This window comes from Plecotus auritus (assembly GCF_963455305.1).
Source record: "Plecotus auritus genome assembly, chromosome: 6".
Taxonomy (NCBI): Eukaryota; Metazoa; Chordata; class Mammalia; order Chiroptera; family Vespertilionidae; genus Plecotus; species Plecotus auritus.
In genome coordinates this window covers 123,689,585-123,709,763 of record NC_137773.1, presented here as the reverse complement: position 1 = coordinate 123,709,763, position 20,179 = coordinate 123,689,585, and the positions used below count along the sequence as shown (strand labels likewise).

Below are 20,179 nucleotides of genomic sequence, written 5' to 3'. Positions count from 1 at the left end.
AACCCTCCTCTGCTCCCTCTGTGCCCCATCAGATAGTACACATAGGGACTGTGGTTTTTTCCCTGGACTCTATAGTGTCTGACACCTAGTAGGTACTCAGTAAGTGTTGAGTTTGTGAATTACGTAGTATCTTGGATTGTTTCCTCTTGTATGACACGTAATTCACATCTTGTTTTTCAGTCTTTATCATTGCTTATAAACTCAGCATTATTAGTAGTAGGTTAAGTCTGTTTGGAGGAAAGTTCTGCTCTTTGGAACTAGGTGAACTGAAGATGACCTTTAGTCATCATCAAAGATCCAGTTTGTGTTTTGTATTTCTTTTCTGAAAAGTTCGCAAAGTAAGTAATGTTGTTATAACTGGCATTAATTTGCCCGGTAAAGTGCATATTCTGCCACCTTAAACATAGACGGAGGCTGCTCCGTGTCTTGTTTCTCGTGCTGTCTCCAGTGCTTATAGAGCTCTGGAGAAAATGTTTGCTATGGAAGCACAAATATATGCATTTACTAAAGAAATACCAAGTACTACACTTAATGGCAAGACTATCTTTAGAAAGCTGTTTTTAATTTAAAAAATATCTATTTTATAGCTGCACTCTTAGTTCAGTGAATTTAATAAATATACTTTTCAAGCAACCATTCTCATCAGTTAGGTGGAAGAAAATGCTCGAGGCTGACACCACACATTGTTGTATATCTGATTTGTTAGGTAGTGTACTAGTATTTAGCTAGGTGTCTAGTACTTAAGAAAAGTTTTTCCTGGTATTGGTGTAAAAACAGACACATATGTCAGTGGAACAGAACAGACAGCCCATTAATAAACCCACACATATGTAGTCAGTTATTATGACAAAGGAGCTGAGACATTGCAATTGGAAAGGACAGGCTTTTCAATAAATGGTGCTGAGAAAACTGGACAGCCACATGCAGAAGACTGAAACTTGACCACTGTCTTACACAGTACACAAAAAGAAACTTAAAAATGGATTAAAAGACTTGAAGTAAGATAGAAAACCATAAAACTCCCAGAAGAAAACAGGCAGTCATCTCCTTGGCATTGGTCTTGGTAGTGATATTTTGACTCTCACAGCAGAAGCAAAAGCAACAGTAAATAAGCAAGACTGCATCACACTAAGATTCTGCACAGCAAAGGGAACCAACAAAATGGAAAGAATGTCCTGAATGAGGAAAATGTTTGCAAGTCACATATCTGATAAGAGACTAATATCCAAAATACATAACTCACACATCTCAATAGCAAAAAAACCCCAAACAATCCAATTTAAAATTGGGCAAAAGATCTTTAGAGACATTTTTCCAAAGACACACAGATGGCCAACATTTACATGAAAAGATGCTCAACGTCATTAACCAGGGGAATGCAAATCAAACCCACAATGAGATGTTACCTCACACTGGTTAGAACGACTATTATAAACAACTAGTGGCCCTGCACACGAATTTATGCATGAGTAGCTTGCTGCCGCTTGCCTCAGCTGGCCGCCCTGCCCACCGCCACTGGTAGGTCTCCACTGCAGGTAGCTCGCTGCCCCGCCCTCCTGTAGCTCTCCACCCCCTACCCTGCCCTCCTGTAGCTCTCTGCCGTAGGTAACTTGCTGCCCTCCCCTCCTGTAGCTCTTTGCCACTGTAGCTCCCTGCCCCGCCCTCCTGCTGGTTGGTCATTATGTGACAGCATCCTGACCAATTTGCATATCATCCTATTATAAGTATAGATACAAGAAATATAAAAAAGACAAGAAATAATTTGTGCTGGCAAGTATATGGAGAAAAGGGTGCCCTTGTGCACTGTTGGTGAGAGTATAAATTGGTGTAGCCACTGTGGAAAATGGTCTGGAAGTTCAAAAATTCAAAATAGAACTACCATGTGATCCAGCAATTCCCTTTCTGGGTATTTATACAAAAGAAAAACAAACAAACCAAAAAACCTAACTCAAAAGGGTATCTGCACCTGTGTTCATTGCAGCTTTATTTACAATATCTAAGATATGCAAACAACCTAAGTGTCCATCTGTGGATGAATGGATAAAGAAATTGTGGTGTGTGTGTATGATGATTGAATATTATTCAGCCATTAAATAGAATGAAATCTTGGCTTTTGTGACAACATGGATGGACCTTGAGGGCATTATGCTAAGTGAAGTAAGTCAGACAAATACTGTATGATCTCTCTTATATGTGTAAATCTTAAAACAAAACTGAAGCTCATAAATACAGAGAAGAGATTGGTGGTTGCCGGAGGCATGGAATGGGGGATGGGAGTAATTGGTGAAAGGGGTCCAAGTGTAAAAAGAAAATAAATAAAATAGAACCAATAAATTACATGTAAAAAAAAAAAAAAAAGTTCAAGTTGACAAAATAAACAGGGCCCTACATGTCCATTTCTGTAGCAACCCTCTCAACTTTACAGGTATATTTTCAGTAGGGAATTATTGAGAGTAGGAAATTAGTACCAACTTTGCTTTTCTTTTTTCAGCTGTGGTATATTTGATCATTCATAAAAATATGCCATCATCAGTAGGTCATTACACTATTCTAACCATTATAATTAATATATTTAAGAGTCTTTTTCTGATAATTGTCTTAATTATTGCAATTCATACCACCCAGTGCAGAAAGGTAAGAAAAAGAAATAAAAGGCAATAGTCCAATTGGAAAGAAAAGCTATCTTTATTCATAGACAATATGATCATTGATACAGAAAATTTGATGGAATCTATAAAGAGCTATGAGAGCTAGTAATTTTAGCAGTGTTGCTGGATACAAGGTATTAGCAACAAACAGAAACTAAAATTAAAAAATTACTGCAGTCTCATCAAAACATGAAATACTTAAAAGATAAATCTGACAAAACCAACCCAAGACCTATATACTGAAAACTACAAAACCCTGTGGAGAGAAATAGATGGAGGCTTAAGTAAGTGGAGAAAACTACCATGTTTATGAGTCAGAAAGTTCAATATTATTAACACCTCCATATTCTCCAAAATGATTTACAGGTTCAGTGCAAGTCAGATGAAAATATCAGCAGGATGTTTTGTAGAAACTGATAAACTGATTCTAAAATTCATACGAAAGTACAAAGAACCTAGAATAGTTAGAGCAACTTTGAAAAAGAATGGAGTTGGAGAACTAACACAACTGATCTTAAGAATTATTATAGAGCTGTAGTAGTCAAGAAAGTATCACATTGGTATCAAGATGGATATGTGGATTACAGCAAAATAGAGTGTCCAGAAATAGACCCAAACAATTGATTTTTTATGAAAGTGAGAAGGCAGTTCATTGGAGAAAGGAGTCTTTTCCATTTATTGGAACAAGTAAATACCCATATGTAAAACAAAAGAACTTCAGTCCATACGTTGCAGCATACAGAAAAATTAACTCAAAATGGGTGATAGATCTAAATGTAAAACCTAAAGACAGAACATTTCTAGAAAAAAAAACAGGTGAAAAAATCTTTGTGGCCTAGTTAGGCAAAGATTTCTTGGATATGTCGCCAAAAGCAAAATGTGTAAAAGGATTATTTGGTCTTCACCAAAATTAAATTTGTTTTTTGATAGATGTTAAGATAATGAAAAGACCAGCCACAGATAGGAAGCAATATTTGCAAGTGATTTTTATCTAGAATATATAAAAACTCTCAAAACTCAATAATTAAGAAAACAGATGACCCAATAAAAATGTGCAAAACATTTGAACAGAGATTTAAAAAAATACATGGATAGAAAAAAGTATATGAAAAAAACCCTCAACATCCTTAGTCATTAGGGAAATACAAATTAAAACACAATGAAATACTACTACACACCAATTAGAATGATAAAAATTAAAAAATACTGACAATGCCAAGTGTTTGTAAGGATGTGGAGTAACTGGAACTGGTTAGAATGTAAACCGGTACAACCGCTTTGAAAAACAGTTAGGTAGTTTCTTAAGTTAAACATATGCCTACCATGTGATCCAGCTATTTCCCACTTACCTTTTCCACAAGAGAAATGAAGGTATGTGTCCATATAAAGACATGTGTCTAAATGTTCATAGCAGCTTTATTTGTAGTAGCAAAAAACTGGAAAAATCTAAATGCCCATCAACAGATGAATACATAAACAAATGATACATCGACACCATGGAACATTACTAACTAAAAGGGAATGAACTATTGATATCCACAATAACATGGACAACTCATACAACAATTCTGAAGGAAAGAATCCAGTTCTTCAAAAATGAATGTATGAGTCATTTATATAAAATTCTAGATAAAGCAAACTAATCAAGAGTGACAGATCTGATGGTTTAGGGGCTGGAAAGGAATGACAGGGTCACAGAAAACTCTGGGGTAATGAATAGGTTCACTTTCTTGATTGTGGCCATGATTTCACATGGATGCATTTGTCAGAACTTGTCAAGTGGCACACTTTAAATATGTGTAGTTTATTGGACATTACTTATATCTCAGTAAAACTGAAAAGGAAGAGTGAGAACAGGCTCTGCTGTTAGAAAGACTAGGTGAAAGATAGATAATATCAGGACCCAACTCTTAGGGTCATTGTGAGGAGTGTGGGATTTAAAAAAAAATATCTTTATTGTTGAAAGTATTACAGATATGTCCTTTTTTTCTCCCCCTTTGACTCCTTCCACCGGGCTCCCTCCCCCTCCCATGGCCTTCACCACACTATTGTCTGTGTCAATGAGTTATGCATATAAGCATATAAGATCTTTAGGTAATCTCTTTCCACCCTCCACCCCGCCCCACCTTCCCTCTGAGAATCATCAGTCTGTTGTCTGCTTCCATGTCTCCAGACCTATTTTGTTTGTCAGTTTATTTTGTTCATTAGATTCCGCATATAAATGAGATCATGTAATATTTGTCTTTCTCTGACTGGTTTATTTCACTTAGCATAATACTCTCCAGGACCCTCAATGTTGTCTCAAAGGGTAAGAGATCCTTCTTTTTACATCTGCGTAATATTCCATGGCGTAAATGTACCACACCTTTTTTATCCACTCATCTACTGATGGGCACTAGGGCTGTTTCCAGATCTTAGCTATCTATGTATATAAAAGGCTAAGCGACCGGCCGGTAGGAATGATGCACACTGACCACCAGGGGGCAGACACTCAACGCAGGAGCTGCCGATCCACAGCAACTTTGCAGAGTGCCCTCTCGCACTCTGGGACTCCTTGGGGGATGTTGAACTGCCAGTTTTGGCCAGATCCCCGCAGGCCAGGCCGAGAGACCCCCACCTGCCAGAGGGATCCCGCTCACTCCGCAGACGCCTTTCGAGCTCTGGCGCCAGCCCAGGTGCAGCTGGCCAGGGAGGGACTGCGGGAGGTTGGCTCCAGGGCATGTCCAGCCTGTCTCGCCCAATCCCGCCCCACCAGCCACCTTCTAATTAATTTCCTTTCAATGTGCACGAATCCGTGCACCAGGCCTCTAGTTGTAAACAATGCTCCTATGAACATAGGGGTACATAATTTCTTTCTGACTGGTGTTTCAGGCTTCTTAGGGTATATTCCTAAAAGTGGGATCACTGGGTCAAATGGCAGTTCCATTTTTTAAAATATATTTTTATTGATTTCAGAGAAGAAGGGAGAGGGAGAGAGATATAGAAACATCAATGATGAGAGAGCATCATCGATCGGCTGCCTCCTGCACACCCCCCTACTGGGCATAGGCAGTTCCATTTTTAATTTTTTTTTAAAAATATATTTTATTGATTTTTTACAGAGAGGAAGGAAGAGGGATAGAGAGTTAGAAACATCGATGAGAGAGAAACATCGATCAGCTGCCTCTTGCACACCCCCTACTGGAGATGTGCCCGCAACCAAGTTACGTGCCCTTGACCGGAATCGAACCTGGGACCTTTCAGTCCACAGGCCGACGCTCTATCCACTGAGCCAAACCGGTTTTGGCCATTTTTAATTTTTTGAGGAAATGTCACCCTGTTTTCCATAGTGATTGTACCAATCTGCATTCCCACCAGCAGTGTATTAGGGTTCCTTTTTCTCCACATCCTCACCAGCTCTTGTTGTTTGTTGATTTATTGGCGGTAGCCATTCTGGCAGGTGTGAAGTGGTACCTCATTGTAATTTTAATTTGTATCTCTCTGATGATTAGCTTATGTTGAGCATTTTTTCATGTCTCTTGGCCATTGGTGTGTCCTCGTTAGAGAAGTGTCCATTTAGGTCCTCTGCCCATTTTTTTAATTGTCTTCCTTTTGTTGAGTTGTATGAGTACTTTATATATTTTGGAAATTAACCCCTTATCAGATGTATCATTGACAACTATGTTCTCCCATACAGCGGGTTTCTTTTTCATTTTGTGATGGTTTCTTTTGCTGTGAAGAAACTTTTTAGTTTGATACAGTCCCATTTGTTTATTTTTTTCCTTGGTTTCTCTTGACCTAGGCATTGTATCAGTGAAAATTATGTTGTGTGAGATGTCTAATATTTTGCTGCCTACGTTTTCTTCCTGAATTCATGGCTTACATTTAATTTAAGTCTTTTACCCATTTTGAGTTTATTTTTGTGTATGGTGTAAGTTCTATCATTTTTTTTTTGCATGTACCTGTCCAAATATCTCAATACAATTTATTGAAGAAACTGTCTTTACTCCATTGTATTCTCTTGCATCTTTTTTCAAATATTAATTGAGCATATGCCTTGGTTTGATTTCTGGGTTCTCTGTTCTCTTCCTTTGCTCTGAATGCCTGTTCTTGTGCCAGTACCAGAGTGTTTTTATTATAGTGGCTTTGTAGTATAGTTTTGTATCCAGTATTGTGATCCCTCCAACTTTGTTCTTCTTTCTCAAGATTGCTTTGGCTATTTGGGGTCTTTTTTGGTTCCATATAAATTTTTGGAGTATTTGTTCTAGATTTGTGAAATATGCTGTTGGTATTTTAATAGGGATTGCATTGAAGTTGTAGATTGCTTTGAGTAGTATGGGGACATTTTAATGTTATGAATTCTACTGATCCATGAACATGGTATATTCTTCCACTTGTTTATATCTTCTATTATCCCTTTTTTCAACATTCTGTAGTTTGCCAAGAATAGGTTTTTTACCACATTGGTTAAGTTTATTCTTAAGTACCTTAATTTTTGTTGTTGCAATGGTAAATGAGATTGTTTTTTTAGTTTCTCTTCCTGATAGTTCATTATTGGTGTATAAAAATGCAATCTATTTCTGAGTGTTAATTTTGTATCCAGCTGTATTGCTGAATTCATTTACAAAATCTAGCAGTTTTTTGGCAGAGGCTTTAGGTTTTTCTATGTCCAATATCATGTCAGCTGTGAATAATGACAGTTTTAAGTCCTCCTTTCCATTTTGGATGCCTTTTATTTCTTCTTGTCTGATCACTGTGACTAGCACTTCTAGTATTCCCCTATGTAATAAAAGGCTAATATGCAAATCAACCATATGGTGGAACGACCAGTCACTATGATGCATACTGACCACCAGGGGGCAGATGCTCAAGCAGGAGCTGCCCCCTGGTGGTCGGTGCGCTCCCACAGGGGGAGTGCCTCTCAGCCAGTAGCCGGGCTCACTGCTGGCGAGCACAGCGGTGGTGGCAGGAGCCTCTCCCGCCTCCGCTACCGGTGGGCGGTAAGGAGCGAGGGGTCCTGGACTGTGAGAAGGATGTCTGACTGCCGGCTTAGGCCTGATCCCTGGGGGAGTGGGCCTAAGCCATCAGGCGGACATACCCCAAGGGGTCCTGGACTGCAAGACAGCACAGGCCGGGCTGAGGGACTCCCCCCCCCCACCCTAGTGCACGAATTTCATGCACCGGGTCTCTAATGTTGAATAAAAGTGTTGAAAGCGGACATCCCTGTCTTGTTCCTGTTCTTAGGGGAATTGGTTTTAGTTTTTGCTCATTGAGTATGATGTTGGCTGTAGGTTTGTCATACATGGCCATTATTATGTTGAAGCATGATTCCTCTCTTCCCACTTTGCTGAGAATTTTTATCAAAAATGGGTGTTGGGTTTTGTCAAATGCTTTTTCTGCATCTATTAATGTGATTTTTGTTTTGATCTGTTGATGTGAATTTTTGTTTCAATCTGTTTATGTTTATTGATTTGTGAATATTGTACCAGCCTTGCATCTCCAGAATAAATTTCACTTGGTCATGGTGTATGACCTTTTTAATATATTGCTGGATCTGATTTGCTAATATTTTGTTAAGGATTTTAGCATCTATGTTCATCAGGGATATTGGCCTGTACTTCTCTTTCTTTGTAGTGCCTTTATCTGCTTTTGGAATTAAGATAATGCTGGCCTCATAGTTTGAAATTGTTCCTTCCTCTTGGATTGTTTGGAATAGTTTGAAGAGTATAAGTGTTTGTTCTTCTGTGAATGTTCGGTAAAACTCCCCTATGAAGCCATCTGGACCAGGGTTTTTGGTTGCTGGGAGTTTTTCGATTACTGCTCCTGTTTCATATGTTGTTATTGGTCTATTCCGGTTTTCTGATTCTTCCTGATTCAGTTTTGGGAAATAGTATTTTTCTAGGAATTTGTACATTTCATCCACATTGTCCAGCTTGTTAGCATATAGTTCATAGTATTTTCTTACCACCCTTTGTATTTCTGTGGTGTCTGTTGTTACTTCACCTCTTTTGTTTCTGATCTTGTTTATTTGGATCCTCTCTCTTTGTTTCTTGATGAGTCTAGCTAAATATTCATCAGCCTTGTTTATCTTTTTATAAATCTTGTTTATCTTATCAATGGTTTCATTGATTTTTTTGTATGTTGCTTTTTTAGTCTCTGTGTAATTTATTTCCACTCTAATCTTTATTATTTCCTTCCTTTTATTTACTCTGGGCTTTTCTTGTGTCCGCCCCCCCCCCCCCACCTATATATTTCTTTAAGTTGTAGGGTTATATAGTTTACTAGAAATTATTCTTGTTATTTTTTGTGTTTGTTTTGTTTTGTTTTGTTTTTGTTTTTGTTTTTGTTTTTTATGTAGGCCTGTAGTGCTATGAACTTCCCTCTTAGGACTGCTTTCATTGTGTCCCATAGTTTTGGAATTGTTGTGTGTTCATTTTCATTTGTTTCCTGAAAGTTTTTTAATCTCCCTTAGATCTTATAGGTAACCCATTCATTGTTTAATAACATGCTATTTAGCCTCCTTGTGTTTGAGTATTTATGGGTTTCTGTTGAGAAATCTAGTGGGAGCTCCCTTGTAAGGAACTCTGTCTCTTGCAGCCTTTAAGATTCTTTCTTTGTCTTTAACATTTGACATTTTAATTACGATTTGTGTGTGTGTGTGTGTGTGTGTGTGTGTGTGTGTGTGTCTTTTTGGGTTGATTTTGATTGGGACTCTCTGTGTTTCTTGGACTTGTTTGACTTTTTCTTCACCTAGTCAGGGAAATTTTCTGTCATTATTTCTTCAAACAGGTTCTCTATTCCTTGCTCATATTCATCTTTTCTGGCACCCCTATGATGCAGATGTTGTTATGTTTTATATTATCCCAAAGCTCTTTTAAACTCTCCTCCTGCTTTTAATTTTTTTTCTGAATTGCTGCCCTGAATGGGTGATGTGGTGGGGAGGGGGTTGTGTGTTTTTTTCCTACCTTGTCTTCTAATTTACTGATTGGGTGCTCCTCCACTTCTTCTAGTCTAGTGTTGATTCCTTCCAGGGTATTCTTTATTTCAGCTATGTCATTCTTAATTTCTGATGAATTCTTATTCATCTATCCCTTTTTCACGCTGGTATAGTTCTTACTAAGTCCCACGTAGTTCTAATTAAGTTGCTTAGATTTCTCACTAAGTTGTTTGAATAACCTTATAACCATTACTGTGAATTCTTTATCTGACAAATTGCTTGTTTCCATTTTTAGTTCCTTTTCTGGTGATCCCTCTTTTTCTTTCATTTGGGGGTTTCTTTGTCTCCCCATTTTTGCTGTCCCTTTGTATTTGTTACTACATATTAGATCAAACTGCTATGCCTCCCAGTCTTCGTGGGGTGGCCTTATGTAGTATGTGTTTTGTGGGACCCAGTGGTGCAGCCTCTTAGATCTCCCAAGCTGGGTGTACTAGGAGTGTCCCTATTGTGAATTATTTGTGCTCTCTGTTGTAATTGGGTTTTGAATGTTGTTGCCCCATTTGTGGATGGAATCTCCTCTTAGTCTGACTGACTGAGGCTCACCACCAACCATATAATGCAAGCAGTTGTGCAGGTGCTAACAGAACAAATCAAAACAAGAAGCAAAAGAAACCAAACAATACACCAAAAAAACAAAAACAAGAAAACCCTACAATGACATCAAAAGTAACCATAAAAGAAGAGAAAATTAGGAAAGAGGAAAGAGAACAAGAATTATAGAAGAAAAGAAAGAAAAAAAGTACAAGAAAAAAAAGGGGGAAGAAAAAGCAATTTGAAACTGCAGAAACGAAATAAAGAAAAGAAGAATAAAGAATAGGGGAAGGAAAACTGTGTACAAATAGAGGAAGAATAAATAAGAAATGGGGAAAAAACATGAGACAGAAGGAAAAAATAGAGTAAGAAAAAGGGAAGAGAAAAATTAGATATATGAAAGAAAAATAAAGACTAAAAGAATAGAAAATCAATAAAGAAGAAAGATAAAGAAGATTAAGGAAAAGAAAGGTGAAGTGGTCATCTTAGCAGAGTTCAGTGTCTCATGGGAACTCCCTTGGATCCTGCTCTCTGGTGTCTGGAGCTAACTGTTGTGGCTGCCAGTCTGGGCTTCCGAGGGAGGTACTTAGGTGCTAGCCACTGTCGGAAACTGCCTTCCCTTGACTCTCAGCAACTTCTTTGAAGCTTCAAGGGCTCCACAGTTTGTGTCTGTCTCCAAAGGACTTGGCAGCAGCAGGAGGGCCCAAGCTGCACTGTAAGGCCAGTTTGTTAGCATCATGGGGCCTGGGCCAGGTCAGCAAACTTCTCCTGGGTTCCCCGTCTCTGCCTACACCTGCTTTTGCGTAGCAGCCAGCTGTCCATCTTAATCACTCAAAAGTCTGTTTCTGAAAGAGCTTTAGGCAGAATGAGGATTATAGACCTCTGGGTTTCCTGTGAGGGGGAGGTGCTATTCAGATTTCAGGGAAAGTGGTGGGTGTGTTTCGTGTCCCAGAGCTAATCCTGTGACAGTGACCCAGAATATTTCCCTGCCCTCAGGGGGTGGAGATCCTCGTATTCAGTCCAGTGGGATCAGCTGGGTACCAGGAGTTTCTATCAGCTCTCCTGTGAGGGGAAAGCACCAGTCAGGTTCCCGGGATAGTGGGGTGGATGGCACCACCCCCAAGCCAGTCACTGATGCTCCCAGAGACTGTTCAAACCGGTAGACTTGGCCTCTGCTGCTGTCTCCTCTGCGAAGGTCGAGGTGCAGGGTGTGGCAGGCCGGGCTGTATCACCTAGGGTGGAGTTACTTCCTTTTCCTGATCTATGGCTTCTGGGAGGGGCCTGCACCTCTCAGGAAAAATGTGTATTTCGTTTTGGGGGCATACTTCCGAATGCAGGACTCTCAGCTGCTATTTCATGTCTCCCCCCAATGCTTCCCACCCCATCCTCTCCTTAGGCACCTTGAGTCCTCACTGCCCTCCCTCGGGTGAGGAGCTGCAAGTAAAAATCCTGTGCTCTGGGTTAAAAAATCAACAACAACAAAAAGCCTGGGGCTTTATCTCAGACCTGCTCTGCTTTCCCCAGCAGCTGGAAGCCCTGCTGCCTTTCACCAGGGATGTTACTGGGCTGCTGTTCTCCGCACTGGTGCTCCGGGCTGTGGTGCCCAGCATGGGTTCCAGGCCTGAATCTTCTCAGGGAAAAAGCCCTACCATAGCCTAGTGATTTCTCTTCACTCTTGGCCTGCTGCCGTGGAAGCTGGGTCTGCCCCTTTTTCGACCTCTCCCTACTGGGCTCCAGGTGTTTTCTGTCCTTCCTGGATACAAGCCTCCTCCTCAGTTGGCAATTCTGGGTGAATGTTCCCCATTTTAGCTTTATTTCCAGTCTAGCCCTGGAAGGAGGTGCAAGAAAGGTTTGCCTATTCTGCCACCATCTCCTCCCTGACTGTGCTTCCAGGACGCGGGTGTTATCAGTGCTCAGAGATTAAACAGGCTGCCTCAGCACTGTGAGTGTGCCTGTGTCTTGTCTTCTACGCGACTGTAAATGCTTGGTGAGCAAGGCACCGTGCCTCGGCCGCCACTTCGCCTAATTTCAAACTTGGCATGGTTATTTAATTGTATAATCCTCAACTTCATGAACAATACAAACAATTTTTTGACAAACTTTAATACTTAATTAACAGAATTAGCAGCCTTCAAACATGCAACATGGATAAAGATTGAAAAAACAACTGAAGAATTTTGGCATACGCTGCTCTGGACTAATTTGTGAATTATGATATTTATATGTTCAGAATTATATGGGAAATATTTACAGTGTTATATTGTCTTGGCCTGGCCAGCATGGCTTAGTGGTTTAGCGTCGACCTATGGTTCATGGAGGTTATGGTTCAATTCCCGGTCAGGGCACATGCCCAGGTTGTGGGCTTGATCCCCAATGTGGGACGTGCAGGAGGCAGCTTATCAATGACTCTCTCTCATCATCAATGTTTCTATATATCTCTCTTTCTTCCTTCCTCTCTGAAATAAATAAAAATATATTTTATAAAAAGTTTTTAAAACATATATTTTTATTTATACACACGTGCACAATGTGTGAGTATATGTGTTGTATATGATACATACTCCCCAAAAAGTGTTTCCTTTGAGCTCTCTAATGTAGCTACCACCCCTGTTTCTTTGTCTTATTTTAGAATGCAGTTAAGTCCTTGGGAAAATCACTTATGTCATCAGTGAGGAATGCCACCAAAATAGCTTCTCACTTAAGTTCCCATCCCTAGGGCTCACCCACAAGAGATTGTGATAAATTCAAATATTTAATAACTTGTCTTTTTCTTTCTCTTAAACACAGGCCCTCTGGTCCTGGAGGCAGGATCATGTGGTGGAATCTTGGCAGTCAGCAGTCTGTGGAGCTTTTGCAGGTGCAAAGGATTATATTATACTGGGAAAGACCAAAGAGGGGGGAAATGTGAAAATATTAACTATGCAAGAACAACATTCTTTAGAAATTCCAGATTGTTCAGATGAAGAGAGTTCCACTAGTTGTTTGAGAAAAGAAAGTGTCTTAGGAAAATGAAAAACCTAAAAAGGTGTCTCCTTGAAAGACAACCAATTTGTTTTTGACAAATTTTTCGTTTTCTTTTATCTTTATTAAAGCCTTCACTCAGGCCCTGGGATCATCTTGAAGATGATTTATAAAGTCCTGTGTGGGACGAGGCTGGCTGTGGGGCAGGGCTGCCTGTGCAGCTGCCTGCCCTGAGCAGTGCTGGGGGTTAAGCGAACCCTGCAGCAGGCAGTGACTCACGGCTGTGACATGTTTGACAGCACCGCAGATTAACTGGTATCAGGAGGGGGGCTGCTCCCCAGTGTACTGAAGGCTAAACTGTGTAGAAAATAGGGATATTGAAACATCTGGGCATTTTCTAGACATTAACCAAAGAGCAAAGTGACAATATGCAATCCTCTGTAATCCATCACTACGTCATAGGCCTTTTCCAGTGAGGTTCTAATGAGAACTCAGAGGCTGTATGGAATTTAATAAGTGACAGCTTTAACATTCTAAGAGAGAAATTAGAATTGTAGTTGATATAAATCAAAGTGGAGGTTTGCCAGAAAGCTGTGAATTGCTAGTGTAGATGTGAAGCCAGTAGTACGTTGATAGATATGAAGTTTAGATGTCAACTTTATTAGAAAAGAATTATTTTTTCAATTTGTTTAATGGTTGTTGGATTGGGTTTTTTGTTGTAATGATTAGGAAAACAGGGAACATACATTTTATAGGATTCTTTATTAATATTTGGGCCCACTTGACTTGTAGAATTGGTAATCAAAAATAAGAATGTTGCCTGTAGACATGAAGCCAGCTCACACTGAGATGAAGGGGATTTGTTTCCATGTGACACAGTCATCAGCTATGCCAAGTGGGTCAGTGGTCTGGACTGGCTTTCGGAGGGTGGGCAGGTGTCATTCCCCTCCCTGGGTGGGCAGCATGCACTTTTGTTGACTCCCTCTGGGCCTGGGGACACAGGGAGCAGTTGAGAATGTGGTTGCCTGGATAAGGAAAGGCCACTTTTTAGTTAACGATACCATAAACCCTCCGCATGTCGAAATAGGAAGTATCTATTCTCCGGCCCCATTCCTTAAGTAACTGGTTCAGATATTTGCTTACAATGCATTGTTTCTATTAAGGAAATGGCATTCATAACCATTTCTTTTTCAGAATAATGCTCTCTAACAGGCACTAAGCACTTAGATTAGTCAGAAAGGGGAAGAACCTACAAGATGCCCACTGATCTTGGATCCTGGGGGCGAGGCCCTTGGAGGAAGGTGGCTCACTGTGTCCAGTGACAGCAGAGAAGCCACCACCTGAGCAGGAAGGGCTTACTCAGAACCACACAGCCCTGCAGGCCAACTGGTTGGACTTAACAAAAGTTGTCAAGTCTCCGTTCTGCCTCTGACTAAGGAATGAGGCTTTGGGGCTGTCCTGGGCACCAGCTCTCTTACCTGTGACGTAGAAGCAGCCCTCCCTCCCTAAGGGATTCCAGTACTCTAGCATGTGTTAGTACTTTGTAATCGATAAAACTAAACAGACCTAAGGAATTGTTCCTATTTCAATAAGAACAACTAGCACCCAGGAAATGAAAACTGTCACAATAATTTCGCTTGCGTTGAAAGAATAGTATTAACAAAGTTACTGTACACAGTCATCTCCTCTAATACAGTCATTTTACTTTTTCAGCTGAGGTTCTGATAAGTGAAGGAGTTTATCCAAGGTCTGCAAAAATCCATTGTCAGGAGACCCACATATATTTAGCAAAAGATAAAATACATTTCTTGTTTATACCCCTTTTGTTATGAAAGTTTCCTTGGTACAGTTGACCCTGAAGAATTAGTTACTACTTTAGACCTTTCTGAAAGATCACCGCCATTAGAAAACACTCCCGATTGTGAGGCTGACCTTCCATAAGAGTTGCTGCAGCACTGCCTCCCAGCCGCAGAGGGCTCACCATCCGGGCCGCCCTCTGAGATCGCGCAGGCTGGCCGGCGCACTTTCGGACTCATCAGTCGTACGTGGCCGTAAAGCAGCGGGCAAGCTGGCCCTCAAATCAGAAGCCAGGTTTCTCGTTCCTGTGTGCCTGGTCCATCTGGGCCTCCCTGGCACTCTGTGCCCATGCACTGCTTGGCACAAATATCCAGAAGTGGCCCCTGAGATTGGAGGTGTTGATGGCTTGTCATGCTCAGCAGGTCCTTTGGGGTTAAACTAGGAAGAAAAAGGACTTTGCCAACTTCTGCACTTCAAGTTAACATCTAAACATAAAATCGTAATTCAGCGTAAGTAATGATGACATTTGCTATTAGAGTGGTAATTGCTATTGCTATTCTAGTGCTCGCTGATCAGTTTCTTATAATTAACACAGATTTACATTCTCTAAGAGAGGAGAGTGACAGAGATGTATGGATAAACAGACAGACAGGTCTTCCCATGGTTTGAAATTCTAGAATAGGGTGAAGGTTTATCTGGGTAAATGGAAGGCCCAGCACAATCTTTAAAGCAAACACACTGGATGGTGAAGCCCTAGCCCTGCCCTGGGCCTGTTTGGAGGGAGGGGCCGGCAGGGACCACGCTGGCAGCTGCTGCTCCAGACCTGCCCTGGGACCTGGCCCCTTGGTCTGGAGAGCTCAGCAATCACACGCACGACATCTGGTTCCCTGCATCTGCCCCTGGAAGCAGTTCTGACCTCCAAAGAGCCCGATGCAGAGCGTCCCAGAGAACACGGTTTCCTTGGGGTCTGAGCACTGAAGCAGCCACGGTTGCCATAGCGGACAGCTGTCCTGGCCAGCGTGCTAGTGTGTCCCTCAGTTGTTACCAGCACTTTACCTGTGGAGAGCAGGATGTTTTAACTAAAGTGCCAGTCCTCCCCCAACCCCCCATATGACCAGTTACTCTAGTACGTGACCTTCACACGTCCTTCTTGCCACCTCATAAAAAATGGTGAGGCCTGTGACTTGGGGAATCTTTGATATTTGAAGATATTCAAATTGATTAGCCACTTTCATAAAATAGCTTTCCTCATGGTAGTAAAATAAGACCTATTTAAGCATATGTGCTTTTGTCTTTAACATCTCTTCACATTACTTGATGAGACAGAAATCTCTAAGAAAATTCGCAGGCATCCACAGTAAAGGCACGGGAACTTTGCTAATGGCCAAAGCCCGTTTGACTTGCAGTATCCAACTTCATTAGAAGCAGAAACTTCACTGCAGGCCACTCATCAAGCTAAGTGGTCAGCTGGGAGTATCCTTGCCAACCTTTAGTCATCTTGGTTGGTTGAGGACAGATTGTGAACATTTTCAAACAAGAAAAAACGGTGTATGCTCTTCTGAGTTTTAACAAGTGGATCAATTTTAATGTCCAGTATCAAAGTCTTTATGTAGTGAAAAAGCTAAGGCACACATGGCTGTGAGGCCTCACTCTCCATTGTCTGTGGTCCTTGGGCCAGCTGTCCGCAAGATCAAACCCTCCATGGCAGCGCCTAGCCAGGCCGCATTCCAGGCACAGAGCCGGCACAAATAGCAGCTTGGAGCTCCCACATACCTCCTTTTCAGAGGACACGTTGAAATCTTCGGTTTGTGAAAACTACAGACACTTGTCCAGGGCACCCAGGAAGCATTTTGAGGCCCTACTATGTGTGCTGACTGGAGACATGAAGAACCTCTGCCCACCCAGACAAGAGCTCATTACGTTGAGCACCAGTGTGCGCCAGGTACCACTCTAGACACATGCGTGGACTCATTTAACCTGTGTCACCTTGCTGTCTGCATGTCCCAGATGAAAAATGGCGCTACTGGAAGTCCCAGTGGCCAGAGCTGAGATCTGGAGTCAGACAGAAAAGCCCGCGTCTCAGCTCTGCGAGGAGGAAAACTCGGTGACTTAACGCTCTCTGCGCTTCGCTTCCCTCCTGTGCCTGGGGCAGCCAGATGCCCATCTGCCCGCAGGGCTCTTTCCCATGGCCAGTCCGCCTGGAGAGCAGGGGAGCCGGGGAGCCTGGAGAGCAGGGAGCCTGGCTCTTTCTGGCCCTGAAGGAGGGTTCTCAGCCAGGCCCTGCAGCCAGTGTGGGAAACAAGACAGTCAGGGGTGGGGGTCCAGGGTCAGTGCCGCCTCCTTCCTTAAGATTTTTGTTTAAATGGATGTGAAGCCTTCCTGGACCCTTTTCTGTACTTAAAGTATATATACTCTTTTAGTGAAGAATATGTGGTTTAAAAAATTAAAATTGTAGGATTTCAGGACTGGGTCCACAAAATTTTAAAATACTTGAAATTTAGCCAAGACTTGCAGTTATCAGGCAACTTTTGAATCTGCAGAAAAGTGTTTCACATACTCATACAAAAGTGGCTTAAAAAGGGAGACTCATATTCATGTTATTGGTCCTATTTAGCCCTAAATGTGTGTCATTTGTGGGTAACCAAAAGTGGAACATAGAAGCATAAGTGGGTATGTCTTTAAAAAGTTGTCATCTCAAAGTTACCAGATGGAGGAGGTTCATGTAATGATTGCTCTCCAGCAACTTATTTAGAAAGATATTTGGCAGAGATCAAATGCCCTTCTTGCCCACATGCCACAGAGCTGGAGGGAGAGGTGCTATTTCTGGAGCATCCTCCACACATGTGCTCTGTGCAGCCTCTTACAAAACTGCCCACTTCACTCGAGTTCATGGGTGCTGAGTCTGTAAAAGTCCTTTGAGTTTATTATTTCTACCTCCTTAGGGCCTCCGGGGGTTTAAAACCTATCTTTGTATCAGATTAATTAGAATATTGGCACCATACACTGTGGGTTCTGTTTGTTGTTGTTTTTTAACTGTCCAAAGATTGGACCCCATTTAAAATGTGTGGATTTTAGATAGTCCCGGGTGGCATGGGGGAGGAGGTATGAAGGAGCCACGAGGTAGCGGCTATTAGGGCAACACTGGCTCTGCCCAGATGCAGAGTGGGCTTAGCAGCATCGTTCCCCCACTTCCTGCCACCAGAAGCCTGGATGTACAGAAAGCTTTACTCTTTAAATGTTTTTACCTCAAAGCAAACAGCCAGTTTATACCAGAAATGCCCACCATGATATGCGTGTTTGCCCACCTTGCCTCAGAGCAGAAGTGATGGGAGCGTTTTGGAGTCAGATAAAGAACAGTGGCCGCAGGAGGCCTGACCTTGGGTCCCTGGGAGAGGCCGCTCTCACTGTGAGCAGGTGCCTGCTGCAGACGCGACCATGTGGACACGGCTGTTTCCTGCTCCGTAGAAGAGCAAGGCTGTGGTGGGGCCTCGTGGGCCTGAGCAGGGAAAGCATGACCTGGTCACCTTGCCATGCAATGCGGGTTCACCACAGAAGCAGTGGCGTGTGGGTACATGTTTTTATGTGGCGTCCTGTTCTTGAACCAATCAAGTGGATGTAGTGATAAAGGAGTGATTTGGGCAGAGTTATGGGGAATATAAAAATCTATACAGTACCATGTAATAAACAGCCCTGTGCTCGGGTTTTATGTGCACAGGTGGATTTGCAGCTGTGGTCACCACGCCCCTGGATGTGGCAAAGACAAGAATCATGTTGGCGAAGGTAAGTGGTAAAATAGGTAATGAAGGCACAACCGCAGCTCCTACCTGCTGGCGCTAGGGCTCGTATGGACACAGAGTGACCGAAGTGGAACACTGCCCTGTACCAGCAGCTGTGCTGCCTCGGGAGCCGCCGGCAAAACAGTGTCCATCGTCACACGGCCAGTGCCCACAGCATTCCACCTTTCCGGTCATTTCCGACTATGTCCCGTAGGCAGGCAGGGCTGGTGGGCCTCTGCTGTGAGCGCATTTAGGTCTCCTCTGAGCCCCAGCGCGTGGACCTGCTCCTGCCGTGGGCAGGTGAGTGGCTGCGCACAGCCAGGCTCTGCCTTCACTGGGCGAATTAGGACTGTTGTCAGCACTGTTAAAATTTTTTCAGGAAAAAGAAATAGTTTTTTAAAAAAGCTACAGACTTCAGGGGATGCCATACATATAACATATCTGGACCAAAACAATAAAAAATTAAGTCATTCCCTTGTGGAAAAATGAACAAGAGCAGAATTCTAGCATGTGGGCCGACGGCCAACCTAAGAGCGCAGCCAGGTTTCAGGCTGGGCGTGGCGCTCTGTAGAAGGTGTGGCTGTTAGCTACTCAGGTACGTTTCCTAAGCAGACCGCTCTTCTCAGAGACATGACGTGGCTCTCGGAGACCTTCCTGCTCAGGTGGCACGGGAACTGCCTGGTTTGCTCTGCCCCTCATGTGGCCATGAGATGCCAGCAGAGCAGCGGGACCACCAGCACTGCCCGTGGGCTTAATGTGAGCCCTTCTGGTGTAGTGAGACTCAGGGGTCCTGACTCCCCTCAACCCTTCCTCAGTTTAGAACCGCCCTAGATGAGGGTAGCAGGTTGCCTGCCTCGGAGGACACCCATCAGATGGGGACTTGCACAAGATAACTGCCTCCTCTCTGTGCTTCCATGCAGGCCGGGTCCAGCACGGCTGGCGGGAACGTCCTCTCTGCCCTGCACGGGGTCTGGCGCACCCAGGGGCTGCCAGGGTAAGCACAAGGGGTGTACAGCGGCTTCTTCTCCACCAGCTGGTCCCCCTGCAGCCTGACATCGGACACACACCTTTCCCATCTTCTGCTTATGCCCTGGTCAGGGTCTCTTTATTTATATTGGGCAAAACATGGCATTTGCTTTTGCTTGTGTCAGACAATGTTGCTCAGTCCAGGGATGCGGTGTCCCAGCCAGGTGAGGCCCAGCCCTGTCCACCCCGACTTGAGATGCGGGCCACGTGCGCCCTGCCCACTCTGGGTGCCCTGGGGAGACAGGCGCCCAGCTATGTGATGCAGGGACCCCAGGGGGTGAGCATAGCACTCAGAGGGAGCCTTTGTGGTCTGGGCACTTGAACTGATCCTGAACAAGTTACCTTCAGCATCCCGCTGTGCTGACCCCTTGTTCGAGACACACGGGGCTGCTATCAGCTGAGCACCCCAGACCTTTAGCATCACAGCCTTAGGAGCGCTCTCTCCAAAGTGGTTTCAGCATTGC

The 20,179-nt window shown here is 42.9% G+C and overlaps 1 protein-coding gene across 4 annotated transcripts in view; it reads left to right on the top strand.

The window, feature by feature from the left end:
* Nucleotides 1-20,179, top strand: part of SLC25A26 (solute carrier family 25 member 26) — a 169,178-nt gene that overhangs the window by 142,184 nt on the left and 6,815 nt on the right. For 3 of the 4 annotated variants that reach the window (XM_080676305.1, XM_080676304.1, XM_080676307.1), the window contains 3 exons: nt 12,943-13,012; nt 18,629-18,693; nt 19,610-19,683. In XM_080676305.1, coding sequence (XP_080532431.1) covers nt 12,943-13,012; nt 18,629-18,693; nt 19,610-19,683 — 209 coding nt within the window. The remainder of the gene's footprint in view (nt 1-12,942; nt 13,013-18,628; nt 18,694-19,609; nt 19,684-20,179) is intronic. The other variant, XM_080676306.1, reaches the window with a different exon arrangement.